This window comes from Hemiscyllium ocellatum, chromosome 1 (assembly GCF_020745735.1).
Source record: "Hemiscyllium ocellatum isolate sHemOce1 chromosome 1, sHemOce1.pat.X.cur, whole genome shotgun sequence".
Taxonomy (NCBI): Eukaryota; Metazoa; Chordata; class Chondrichthyes; order Orectolobiformes; family Hemiscylliidae; genus Hemiscyllium; species Hemiscyllium ocellatum.
The window spans coordinates 74,666,237-74,680,482 of NC_083401.1; the positions used below are offsets into that span (position 1 = coordinate 74,666,237).

At 41.6% G+C, this 14,246-nt stretch overlaps 1 protein-coding gene across 1 annotated transcript in view; it reads left to right on the forward strand.

Annotated features, from left to right (window-relative positions):
* Nucleotides 1–13,394: 13,394 nt before the first annotated feature.
* Nucleotides 13,395–14,246, forward strand: part of ndufs4 (NADH:ubiquinone oxidoreductase subunit S4) — a 170,056-nt gene continuing 169,204 nt past the window's right edge. The window contains exon 1 of the mRNA XM_060830026.1: nucleotides 13,395–13,507. Coding sequence (XP_060686009.1) covers nucleotides 13,428–13,507 — 80 coding nt within the window. The 5' untranslated portion in view covers nucleotides 13,395–13,427. The remainder of the gene's footprint in view (nucleotides 13,508–14,246) is intronic.

The window sequence follows — 14,246 nt, forward strand, 5'->3', positions numbered from 1 at the left end:
AAAACACAAGAATTTTCATTTTAAGCTGTTTCTTTGTTTGTACTACTCAATTTAAAGAAATAAAGTCTTCACATGAAATGAAACAAAATACTAATTTCTACAATAATAAGAATGCTTATTTTACATTCCATTCACATATAATATTGAATGCACAGAAGAAAATATATGGGTGCTCATGCTATTCTCTAAAATTGGGAGCTAGTTGTTCCACTTCAAAATCTTGCACCATTTCTGTTCTCCTCATTTCAGAACCATACTTCCCAGAGCATGTGCCCAGTCAATGTACATTTTTCATCATAAGCATTACCAAGTTACATGGTTATGATTAGAATAATCTTTGCAGTTGGTGGATGCAGACCTCTTACAATTTACATTCACATCTCCAATATATATATAACTTTAGTTCTATGGTATTAAGAATAAATTATTAACATTGCAAAAAGTGCAAATATGATTGGAAAAAGACAGTAAATAGAATGACAATCTTAATATCTTCCTTCACTTTTCAAAATTGACAGTCTACATGGATTTATAAAAGAAGTGCAATAAAGGAATTGACATTTCTTTTATGATTCATACTAGTTTCCTTCTGCCTTCCTTCATTTAACTTGCCATTCCAAGTATTTACCTTCCTCGCAAATGCATACTTACAATATTTGTCATATTTAAATTTTTTTATTACTTTTTATAAGGTGGAATAGCCTTACTATTAGAAAGAAATAGTAGGGTGTGATAGCTAATATCAAAATAAATAATCATAAAAGAAAGAAAATAAACTTTTATTTTACTATAGACACAGTGCTAACATGTGAACATTTTTCAAATATTTATCTTTTATCAAGAGACTTTAAAACTCAATGTGTCCTTAAACTGTGTGTGTGTGTGTGTGACAAAATGTTATCATCGACATTGAGTCAACATTGGACTATTTTCGCTGATTTATTTAAAAGCAGACTTAACATAGTAAAACATCCCTAGGTACTCTACAATTTGACACAAAGCCAAGTAAGGCAACATTTGGGCAGGTGATCAAATGTTTGGCTGAAGAGGTGGGTTTTAAGCAGCTTTTCAAAGATAACAAACAAACAATGTCAATTTCCATGTTTGCGCCAAAGAAACCCAGCTTTACTGTACCATCATCTTTTCGTCAATGTCTCTCGGTTCTCAGACCACTGCCTGACATCTAGCACTGAAGGAGCCCAAATTTCCTTCATTTAAGCATTAGGAGGAACAGAATCTTTACCTAAAATCTCTGCTATGAACTGCATGTTATAGCTACTGACTCTCTCCACTCTGGCAACTGCCTAAGGCTGAATCAGTTTGCAACCTTGTCATCTTTGACCACAAATGAAGTTCAGACCACTTGTTGCTCCATCACCAATATTGCCTATTTTCATTGATGTAATGAAAATCTTTCCCATGGAAGAGCCTTGGGAAAATTGGATGGATAGAGAGATCTGGGAGTGCAGGTCCATTATACCCTGAAGGTTGCTGCACAGGTGGATAGAGTAGTCAAGAAGGCATATAGTATGCTTGCCTTCATTGGATGGGGTATTGAGTATAAGAGCTGGCAAGTCATGTCAAAATTGTATGAGACATTGGTTCGGCCGCATTTACAATATTGTGTACAGGTCTGATCACCACATTACCAAAAGGATGTGGACGCTTTGGAGAGGTTGCAGAGAAGGTTTACGAGGATGTTGCCTGGTATGGAAGGTGCTAGCTATGAAGAGAGGTTGAGTAGGTTAGGTTTATTTTCACTAGAAAAATGGAGATTGAGGGGGGACCTGATTGAGGTTTACAAAATCCTGAAAGGTATAGACAGGGTGGATAGAGACAAGCTTTTTCCCAGGGTGAAGGATTCAATAACCAGAGGTCATGCTTTCAAGGTGGAAAGTTTAAGGGGGATACACACGGCAAGTACTTCACACAGAGCGTGGTGGGCATTTGGAACGCATTGCCAGCAGAGGTGGTAGAGGCAGGCATGGTAGATTAATTTAAGATGTGTCTGGACAGATGCATGTGTAGGTGGGGAGCAGAGGGATACAAATGCTTAGGAATTGACCGACAAGTTTAGACAGTGCATTTGGATCGGCTCAGGCTTGAAGGGCCGAAGGGCCTGTTCCTGGGCTGTAAATTTTCTTTGTTCTTTGTTCTTTGTACATTCTGCTTCAGTTCATCTGCTGCTGAAATCTCATCTATTCCTTTATTACTTCGTATTTTAACTATTCCAATACAGTCGTGGTCAGCCTCTCTGTTGTATCCTCCATAACTTGAGCTAGCCCAAAACTCTGTGGCCTAATGTTTACTTGCACCAACTTCCATTCACACTCACATTGTGCTCACACTGGCTCCAGCAAAAACAATGCTTTAATTTTATAACTCTCATCCATATTTCATTTCTTTTCCATGCCCTTGTACTCTTTTTCTTACCTCCACAAACTCTTCCAGCTCCATAACACTCTAAGCCACCCATTCACTCCTCAAATTCTGGATTTTTATGCTCTCCTGATTTAAATTGCCCCACTTTTCTACAGTTGCAAATCTGAAACCTTTCCACCTCTCCACCTCCTTTCCACCTATTAACATGCTTCTTAAAATGTAGCTTTTTATTGACCATTTGATCTTCTGATCTAATATCTCCTTTTATGACTCGGTGTGAAATTTCACCTTAAACATGCCTGCTGGGTCCAATTGGACATTTTATTACATCAAAGGAGTTACATAAGTACAAGTTGTTATTATTGGATAGAGAAGCAGACAGATTTAGAAAGGGAATTCTCGAGCTCAGGACCTAAGCAGCTGAAAGCATATCTGCCAATGGTGCAGCAATTAAAATTTGGATGTGCAAAATTCCAGAATTGATTGTAAGCTCTAAGCAAGGTCAAATGCAAGCTAAAATTTTGAACAGTTTGCTTCAATCTCAGGCTGTTGTCAGAGAGAGGATGTAAACACTTCGATCGGTCTCATGTGACATAGTTTATAATAAGTAGTTAAAAATCACACAACACAAGGTTATAGTCCAACAGGTTTAATTGGAAGCACACTAGCTTTCGGAGCGACGCTCCTTCATCAGGTGTTATCATTGTGTTGTGTGATTTTTAACTTTGTACACCCCAGTCCAACACCGGCATCTCCAAATTATAATAAGTAGGAATGAATGCTGATTTTTAAGGGCAGAAACATTGCTGCATATTATTCTGCTTTTGAAATAGAGCTGAAAATGTGTTGCTGGAAAAGCGCAGCAGGTCAGGCAGCATCCAAGGAGCAGGAGTATTGACGTTTCGGGCATGAGCCCTTCTTCAGGATTCCTGAAGAAGGGCTCATGCCCGAAACATCGATCTTCCTGCTCCTTGGATGCTGCCTGACCTGCTGCGCTTTTCCTGCAACACATTTTCAACTCTGATCTCCAGCATCTGCAGTCCTTACTTTCCTTTGAAATTGAGCTCCAATCTTTAAGAACACAAAGTCTGATAAATCTAAGTTGATAAACATTGAAGTCAAATTAAGATTCCTGACACAGATCCATATGCATTTTTTTAAAAACCTGTATCCATAAAATAGAGTCAGAGAGTCATAAGCATGTAACCAGACCTTTTGATCCAACTCATCCTTTAGAATCATAGAATCCCTACAGTGTGAAAACAGGCCCTTCAGCCCAACACGTCCACACAGAAGTCCTCTGGAGAGTAACCCACCCAGACCCTTTCCCCCTACCTTATTATCCTATATTTACCCATGACTAACATACCCAACCTACACATCCCTGAATACTATGGGCAATTTAGCACAACCAATTCCACAGCTGTGGAAGGAATTGGAGTACCTGGAGGTCACCTGAGGCTGGAATCGAACCCAGGTCCCTAGCACTGTGAGGCATGGTGCCACCCCATCTAGGCCCATCAGACATTCCAATCTGACCTAGGTGCATTTGCCAGCATTTCACCCATAAACCTCTACACGCTTTTTAATCATAAACCCATCTAGATAATTTGATAGTTTCACAAAGATATCATTTGGACCAGATTTTCAATATATTATTGTCATCCTGTAACAAAAATGTCTCTATGAGCATAATTTTAATCTAAATTTCTAAAAGGTGCATTTCAATAGTTTTAGCAAAAATACCAAGTGTCTTACTAGTAGCAGCTATGCCTTTGAATCAGGGTGTAAATCCCACTCCAGACGCTTATGCACAAAATCCAGACTGATTCTCCAGAACTGGTGTCTTTTCAATGTGATGCTAAACTGAAGTCCCAGCTGTTCTCACAGGTAGATATTAATGATCCAATGGCACTCTTTCAAAGAAAAATGTTCTCTATTTATAAAGAACAAGAAGTGAGTAAGGGCAGAGGAGGACCTCTAAGTTAGAAAGTAAAAAGGAAATGTGTGCATAGAGGCATAAAACAAGCATGGTTCTTAATAAAACTTTTGTTTTGTCTGCAGATTGTCTGATTCAGACATTGTTAGTTAAATATTTGATAGGATAAGCATAGTAAGGAGTGAAATATTAAAGAGTTCAGCATCTTTGAAAGTAAATAAATCATCGGCCAGAATGTATCCAAGACTGCTAAGAGAAGGAAGAGAGGAATTACTGGAGACTTGGGTGATCATTTTCTAATCCCCTTTAGCTACAGATGCAGTGCTGGGAGACTGGAAGACTGCTAGTACTGTTGTTTTTTTAAACAGTGAGGAAGGGATAGACTAAGTAATTACAGACCCATCAGTGGGAAAATTATTGGAAAACATTCAGGAGGATAGAAAAAGAAAGTTGTTTGGAAAGACAAGTTAATCATGGAAGGTCAGCATTGATTTGATAATGTGAAGTTATGTCTAAATAATTTGGTTGGATTTCTTGAGATAGTAACAAGGAGTGCCAATAGGACAGACTGTTTGACATAGTCTTTCCGCCTGCATTCCAGTACAATTTGGTAGTAGATGGGGTCCAAGAGAAGATGAAAATCGGAATCAAAATTGGCTTCAGGGCAGGTAGCCAACGGTAATTGTTAATGGGTGTTTTTGTGATTGCCTGGCTAATTATTATGACATGCTGCAATATTCAATGCTAAATCTCTTGCATTTTGTGATTTATAATCAATGAATTCGTCTTAAGTGTGAAGTGTGTAAGTAAAAATGTCTTGTGGTGATATGAAAATTGGCTGGGTAATTAATTAGAGAGAAGGAAAGCTGTAGATGAAGGAAGATATGGAGTCATGGAGTCATACAGCATGGAAACAGACACTTAGGTCCAGTTCATCATTACCAACCAAGTTTCCCAAACTAAACTAGTCCCACTTTCCTGCATTTGGCCTCATCCCTCTATACCTTTCCTATTCTTTACTTGTCCAAATGTCTTTTAAATATTGTAACTATATCTGCATCTATGACTTCCTCTGGCAGTTCATTCCACATACGAATCACCCTCTGTGTGAAAAGGTTACCCCTCGGATCCCTTTTAAATCTTTCTCCTCTCACCTAAAAATATGCCATCTAATTTTTAACTCACCTACCCTGGTCACCCCACAACCTCCTTCACTCCAGTGAAAGATATCCAAGCTTATCCAGCCTCTCCTTATAACTCAAACACTCCAGTCCCAGCAACATCCTGGTCAATCTTCTCTAAACCCTCTCAAATCTAATAATATCCATCGTATAGCACAGCAACCAGAACTGTATGCAGTACTCTAAAAATGGCCTCACCAACATCCTGTACATCCTCAACATGATGTCTCAACTCCTATATTCAATGGTCTAAGTAATGAAGGCAAGTGTGCTGAATGCCTTCTAAATCACCCTGCCAATCTGTGATGCAACTTTCAAAGAACTATGTACTTGAACCCCGAGGAGTCCCTGTTTGACAACACTACCTAGTCAATGGACTGGTCATATGGGCACAAAGTTGCAAATGGAACTCAATACAATAGGAACATATTTGGGGAGAAAACACTGTAACTGGAATATGTAATATGTGGGAAGACTTTAAGAAGTGTAGAGGTACAGAGTGAATCATTTTGGTCAGAAGAACAAAGTGTTGCAATATGAAATAAATGGTATTCTAAATGAACACTAAAATCAAAGGACTTGGGGAAAATATATATATAAGGCAACTGAGCAGAAAATAGTGAGAAAGATAAACACATAGATATAGAAGCAGGAGAAAGGTTTTGGTCATTTAAACCCATATTGCCATTCAATATGATTGTGGCTGATCTTCTACCTCAATGACTTACTCCCATTCTTTTTCACATCCCTTGACACATTTAGTTTCTAGAAATATATCTATTTCCTTCTGATATATATTCAGAAATTTTGCTTCTACAGCCTCTAGGCTTGAGAATTCCAAAGATTCACCACCCTCTGAGTGATGATGTTTATATTCATCTTCCCTTGCTCCTACACTGAAAGCTTCTTACAATAAAGGCAAACATACCATTTGTCTTCTTAGGTGCTTCTTATACTTGCATACCTCCTTTCACTGTTTTGTGTACAAAGACTCCAAGTCCTTTTGTACATCAAATTTCTAACCTACATCATTAAAATAAATGTTCTGAGAAATATTAACTCTGATTTCTCTTCACAAATGCTGAGCTTTTCCAACAATTTCAGTTTTTGTTTCTCATTCACAGCATTTGTAGTTCTTCCAGTTTGTGTTTAAATAATATTCTATCATTATATTTTTCCAACCAAACTAGATAACTTCACACATCCAAGATATCTGCATCTGCCTTCCATTTACCTGCTCATTTAACTTGCCTTAACAGCCCTAAAGTTCTTTACATCCTCCTCACCATTTACAATCTAACTAGTTTTATGTCGTCATAGAGTCATAGAGATGTACATCATGGAAACAGACCCTTTGGTCCAACCTGTCCATGCTGACCAGATATCCCAACCCAATCTAGTCCCACCTGCCAGCACCCAGCCCATATCCCTCCAAACCCTTCCTATTCATATACCCACCCAAATGTCTCTTAAATGTTGCAATTGTACCAGCCTCCACTACTTCCTCTGGCAGCTCATTCCATATACTTACCACCCTCTGTGTGAAAAAGTTGCCCCTTAGGTCTCTTTTATACCTTTCCCCTCTCACCCTAAACCTATGCCCCCTAGTTCTGGACTCCCCGACCCCAGGGAAAATACTTTGTCTATTTATCCTATCCATGCCCTTCATAATTTTGTAAACCTCTATAAGGTCACTCCTTAGCCTCCGACGCTCCAGGAAAAACAGCCCTGGCCTGTTCAGTCTCTCCCTATAGCTCAAATCCTCTAACCCTGACAACATCCTTGTAAATTTTTTCTGAACCCTTTCAAGTTTCATAACATTTTTCAGATAGGAAGGAGACCTGAATTTCACGCAATATTCCAACAGTGACCTAACCAATGTCCTGTACAGTTGCAACATAACCTTCCAACTCCTGTACTCAATACTCTGACCAATCCACTAAAGCATACAGTGTCATTGGCTTCATCAATATAAAGACAAGGCTGAAGTATTTACATTCATCTTCAGACAGACGTGCTGATTGGAATATCCAGCTCACCCTCTGACTGAGGTCCTCAGCAAAATAGATGCCAATCTCACTCTGCTCTTCATAATATGAAGAAACGACTCCTGGCACTGTTTACTGCAAAAGTCACATTTGCTACTATACTCCAGTAATAATGCTGAAGACATGTGCTCCAGACCTAGCCCTGCTCCTATCCAAGCTGTTCTTGCACAGTTCCCAGACCTCCATCTACTTGACAATATGGACAATTTCCCAGGTAATTTCTGTCCACAGAAAGCAGGACAAATCTAATTTTACTAATTAACACCCAATGAGCCTACTGTTTGATCCGCAAAATAACAGACATAGTCAGTCAACACTAAGCAACACTTGCAAAGCAGAACTTGCTCACTAATGCTCAATTTGGGTTCTGGCTTTATAGGAGAAAGTGAGGTCTGCAGATGCTGGAGTATCAGAGCTGAAAATGTGTTGCTGGAAAAGTGCAGCAGGTCAGGCAGCATCCAAGGAACAGGAAATTCGACGTTTCGGGCATAAGCCCTTCATCAGGAATCCCGAAACGTCGAATTTCCTGTACCTTGGATGCTGCCTGACTTGCTGCACTTTTCCAGCAACATATTTTCAGTTTTGGCATTATAGCCTTGGTCCAATCATTGACAAAAGAGCCAAATTCTAGAAGGGAGGGGAGAATGACAGCCCTTGACAATCAAGGCTGCATTTGACTGAGTATTGCGTAAAGCAGCCTTAGCCAAACTGGAGTCAGAGAATTAGTGTGAAAACTCTCCAGTGAGTTTGAGTCATACTTTGAACAAAGGCAACACAGTCAATAAAGTGTGGTGCTGGAAAAGGAACAGCAGGTTGAGACAGCAGGGCGGCTCAGTGGTTAGGACTGCTGCCTTCCAGTGCCTGGGGCCCAGGTTTGATTCTAGCGTCAGATGACTGTCTCTGTGGAGTTTGCACATTCTCCCTGGGTCTGTCTGGATTTCCTCTGGTGCTCCAGTTTCCTCCCACAGTACAAAGGTGTGCAGGTTAGGTGAATTGGCCGTGGTAAATTGTCCCTAGTGTTCAGGGATGAGTAGGTTAGGTGCATTAGTTTGAGGGAATGGGTCTGGGTGGTTTACTCTTTGGAGGGTCAGTGTGGACTTGTTGGGCTGAAGGGCTGTTTCCACACTGTAGGGATTCTAATTAAAGAGGTCAGGCAGCATCTGCATAGCAAGTGAATCAATATTCCGGGCATAAACCTTCATCAGGAAGGCATGTTATTAGTGGATGAAAGTGAGGTCTGCAGATGCTGGAGATTAGAGTCAAGAGTGTGGTGATGAAGGGCTTTTGCCCGAAATGTCGATTTTCCTGCTCCTCAGATGCTGCCTGACCTGTTGTGCTATTCCAGCACCACAATTTCGGCATATTATTATTGAATGTCAAGCATCTCTGTCCTCAAAGATGTTCTGTTCCTCCTGTTCCTCCTAGGCCCAACCATCTTCAGCAGCTTCATTAATGTCATTGTCCCCTTCAAAATGTGAGAAGCAGGGATGTTCACTGATTGCACAATAGTCAGCAAAATTTGTCACTTCTCAGATATTGAAGCTATCCATATTCAAATTCAGAAGCACCAAGGAACACCTAGGCCTGGGCTGAAAAGTAGCAAGCAATTCATGTCACACCGAGTTGGGCAGCTATTAAACAGGTATTTTGCATAAGTATTTACTATGGAAAAGGACATGAAAGATATGGAATGTAGGGAAGTAGATGGTGACATCTTGAAAAATGTCCATATTACAGTGGAGGATGTGCTGAATGGCTTGAAATGCATAAAAGTGGATAAATCCCCAGGACCTGATCAGGTGTACCCTAGAAATCTGTGGGAAGCTAGGGAAGTGATTGCTGGGCCTCTTGTTGAGATATTTGTACCATCGATAGTCACAGGTAAGGTGCCACTGTTTAAGAAGGATGGTAAAGACAAGCCAAGGAACTATAGACCAGTAAGCCTAACATTGGTGGTGGGCAAGTTGCTGGAGGGAATCCTGAGGGACAGGACGTACATGTATTTGCAAAGGCAAGGACTGATTAGGGATAGTCAACGTGGATTTATGCATTGGAAATCATGTCTCACAAACTTGATTGAGTTTTTTGAAGAAATAACAAAGAGGAGTGATGAGGGCACAGCGGTAGATGTGATCTATATAGACTTTAGTAAGGCATTCGACAAGGTTCCCCATAAGAGACTGGTTAGCCAGGTTAGTTCTCATTGAATTACACGGAGTATCCAAGGAGCAGAAAGATCTACATTTTGGGCAGGAGCCTTCGGGCATTTGAGGGGCAGGAGCAGACTGAAGATGGATCGACCCGAGAATCTAAAATCTGGCCTTAGGCTGTTGTCAGGCGCAACCATTTTATACCCATCCAGATGTCTTTTAAATGTTGCAATTGTACCAGCCTCCACTACTTCCTCTGCCAGCTAATTCCATACATGTTCCACCCTCTGAGTGAAAACCTTGCCCCTTAGGTCTCTTTTATACCTTTCCCCTCTCACCCTAAACCTATGTCCCATAGTTCTGGTCTCTCCCACCCCAGGGAAAAGACTTTGTCTATTTATCCTATCCATGCCTCTCATGATTTTATAAATCTCTATAAGGTCACCCCTCAGCCTCCGACGCTCCAGGGAAAACAGCCCTAGTCTATTCAACCTCTTTCTATAGCTCAAAGTTTCAACCCTGCCAACATTCTTATAAATCTTTTCTGAACCCTTTCAAGTTTCACAACATCTTTCTAATAGGAAGGAGACCAGAATTTCATACAATATTCTAACAGTGGCCTAACCAATGTCCTGTATGGCCCTTTGGCCCAACAAGTCTACACCGATTCACCGAAGCGCAATCCACCCAGACCCACATTTACCCCTTCACCTAACACTACGGGCAATTTAGCATGGCCAATTCACCTATCCTGAACATTTTTGGATTGTGGGAGGAAACCGGAGCACCCGGAGGAAACCCACGCAGACACGGGGAGAATGTGCAAACTCCACACGGAGAGTCGCCTGAGCCGGGAATTGAACCCAGGTCTCTGGCACTGTGAGGCAGCAGTGCTAACCACTGTGTGCTTTTATTAACCGCAAAATAGCTTCTTATGCAAAGTAACATAACAAAATAGCTTCAGGCTGCAAATTAACACTATGTTTAAAATGGTTTCTCATCCAGCTAAAGGCTACATTCCTGCCTTGCTGAGCTAATCAATCAAAGATAAAGCAGAACAATGGACACTTGACAGAATGGAATTAACTAAGCGAGATAGGACATAACTAACCATCCAAGCTACCCTTGAAATGCAGGTTGGAAGAGAATGAGTGGGAAAGGAAATATCATGGGATTAACGTGCTACCTATTATGTCATTTTATTACACTTTATTGGATTCACTCTGCAATTAAGGTTGTACTATATCTTAAGAAACATATAAAATTTGTCTTTGTTCCAAGTGATATTGCACAGTTTCTCCAAGGAACACAAAAGCTGTTAACTAGGAAGTAGTAAATGCAAGTACAGTTGCAACCTTTAAGAGATATTTTGATAGGTACATGAATAGGAAAGGTTTAGATTGACTTAGCAAATGCAGACAAGTGGGGCTAGTTTAGTTTGGGAAATCTGGTCAACATGGATGAGTTGGATCGAAGGGTTTGTTTCTGCGCTGTATGACTCTAAACTTAGTGGCCGTGGTCAGTGCAACATTGCGAGCCGAAGGGCCTGTTCTGCGCTGTATTGTTCTATGTTCTAACTAGCCATTCAGATACAGAACTGGCTCAAAGGTAGAAGACAGAGGGTGGTGGTGGAGGGTTGTTTTTCAGACTGGAGGCCTGTGACCAGTAGAATGCCACAAGGATTGGTGCTGGGTCCACTACTTTTCATCATTTATATAAATGATTTGGATGTGAGCATAAGAGGTTTGGTTGGTAAGTTTGCTGATGACACCAAAATTGAAGGTGTAGTGGACAACGAAGACAATGACCTCAGATTACAATGGGATCTTGATCAGATGGGCCAATAGGCTGAGGAGTGGCAGATGGAGTTTAATTTAGATAAATGTGAGGTGCTTAATTTTAGGAAAGCAAATCTTCGCAGGACTTATACACTCAATGGTCAGGTCAGAGGGACAGTTGCTGAACAAAGAGACCTTGGCGTGCAGGTTCATAGATCCTTGAAAGTGACGTCACAGGTAGATAGAATAGTGAAAAAGGCGCTTGGTATGCTTTCCCTTATTGGTCAGAATATTGAGTATAGGCATAGGGAGGTCATGTTGCAGCCGTACAGGACATTGGTTAGGCCACTGTTGGAATATTGCGTGCAATTGTGGTCTACTTCCTATCAGAAAGATGTTGTGAAACTTGAAAGGGTTCAGAAAAGATTTATAAGGATGTTGGCAGGGTTGAAACTTTGAGCTATAGGAAGAGGTTGAATAGGCTAGGGCTGTTTTCCCTACAGCGTCGGAGGCTGAGGGGTGACCTTATAGAGATTTATAAAATCATGAGAGGCACGGATAGGATAAATAGACAAAGTATTTTCCCTGGGGTGGGAGAGTCCAGAACCACGGGACATAGGTTTAGGGTGAGAGGGGAAAAATATAAAAGAGACCTAATGGGCAACTTTTTCATTCAGAGGGTGGTACGAGTATGGAATGAGCTGCCAGAGGAAGTTGTGGAGGCTGGTACAATTGCAACATTTAAAAGGCATCTGGATGGGTATATGAATAGGAAGGAGTTGGAGGGATATGAGCCAGGTGCTGGCAGGTAGGACTAAATTGGGTTGGGATATCTGGTTGGCATGGATGAGTTGGACCGAATGGTCTGTTTCCGTGCTGTACATCTCAATGACTCTATGACTCTAAGTGCCAGGCAATGACCATCTCCAACAAGATAGAGTTCAAACATTGACCCTTGACATTCCTTTGTAATGCCATCACTGAATACTAAATACTGTAGCTACAAGAGCAGGGCAGAAGTTAGGAATATGCAGCAAACAACTTGCCTCTGGCTCCTCAAAACCTGGCCACCATCCACAAAACACATATTAAGATCATGATGGAATATTTGCTTTGATGACTGCAGTTCCAACAATACCCATGATAGCATCCAGAGAAAGTAGCCCATTTGATTGGCACCACATCTACCACCTTCAATATTCACCTCCCCACCTCAGATGCACAATGACGCCAGTATATACCACCTACAAGGTACACTGCAATAACTCATCAATGTCCCACAGACAACGCCTTGCAAAATTATAACCTCTAACACATAGAAGGGCAAACAGCAGGTACATGACAACCACTAACTTCAAGTTCTTCTCCAAATCATTCGTCATCCTGATTTGAAAATAGATCATAATAGCTCCTTCACAGTTGCTGCCTCAAAATCCTCCTTACCTACTGTGGGTGTCCCTATACCATGTGGACCACAGTGATTCAAGAAAGCAGCTCATTGCCAACTTCTCAAGGGCAACAGGGGATGACGAACAAATAAATAAAAATACATTTTTTGTGATTCTCTACTGTTTTGACCCTACACTTAACTCCCTTCCACTATCAGAAGAATCTCTTGTTCCTAGCATCTCGCTTTACAGGAATCTTCTACCTTTCCTTCCTCATTACCTTGGTGGCTGCACTTGTTCATTGCCACCTTTTGCTTTGGAAAACACTTTGCCGCAAGTTGAGTGAACTGCTAGAAATAAGCAGTTGGGGTGGGTTCACACGAAAAATAGGGCCGCCGCTATAAATTTATTTTCATAACTAAAGTGTGCGCGGAAAAACCTCTACTGCAGCGCCGGCAGAGCGGCGATGGCAGGGTTTTGAGATGCGGACGCGCAGGGGTGAGGTTTGATGGTGACGGCATGAGCAGGAACCTCGGCGCTCGCCGTAGACCGGAGTCCAAGATGGCGGCCTCAATGTCAATGGCTCTGAATCGGATTCGTCTGGTCCGGCCTCTCCCTCGGTGTTTACTGAGACCGAACAGGTAAAGGCTTATCGCGCCATTTAACAGCCGTTATCCCGGGCTTTCTACCTGCGTTCATTATAATACCCGGCTCATAGGTTTGTGGTGATGCTAATTTATCTCGATTCTGAAGTGGCAGCCGAAGGGACGAGGAACCTTTTGTGCAGAAGTGACTTTGTCTCACTTTAAGTTAGTCTCAGCGCTCGGCCGCTGGTGTCGGTCCCGTTGACCGGCCGGAGCTGCTCGCGGCTGCGAACCTACACTTCGCTTCAGAAAACCCAGCAAAGTGGTGACTGAGTGACCCGGACAACGTGGGGAGGTTAAACATGATGTGCTTTCCCGGTCTTGGTAGCTCGGTACATAAGAGTGCGGCATTCTCCCTGACACACACACAACCCAGATCACGAAACATTTTATTCTCAGTGAAAAGATGTAACGGACAAAATCAGTGTCGGGGACTTTTGACCCCTGCAGTTTGTATCTGCTCCTGCCAGGCGATGTGCTGTGTGTGACATGATGGTCGCCTGTCTTGCGCCATCCTCTCAGATGCAAATGTAACACCCGTCATCGACTTTGTCTTGTTCGGACCCCCGGCCCCTCCCGCTGCTCTCCACGTTGCTGTCTGGAAAACATTTGTGTAGCTTTTCAGCTCGGATCAAATGGTCAAAATACGGACAATTTTTGTTCTCAGTGTCGTGGCTAATCAAAATTTCTGAGACGTATACGAAAGTGCATTGAATGTAGCATTTTCAGATTTTTT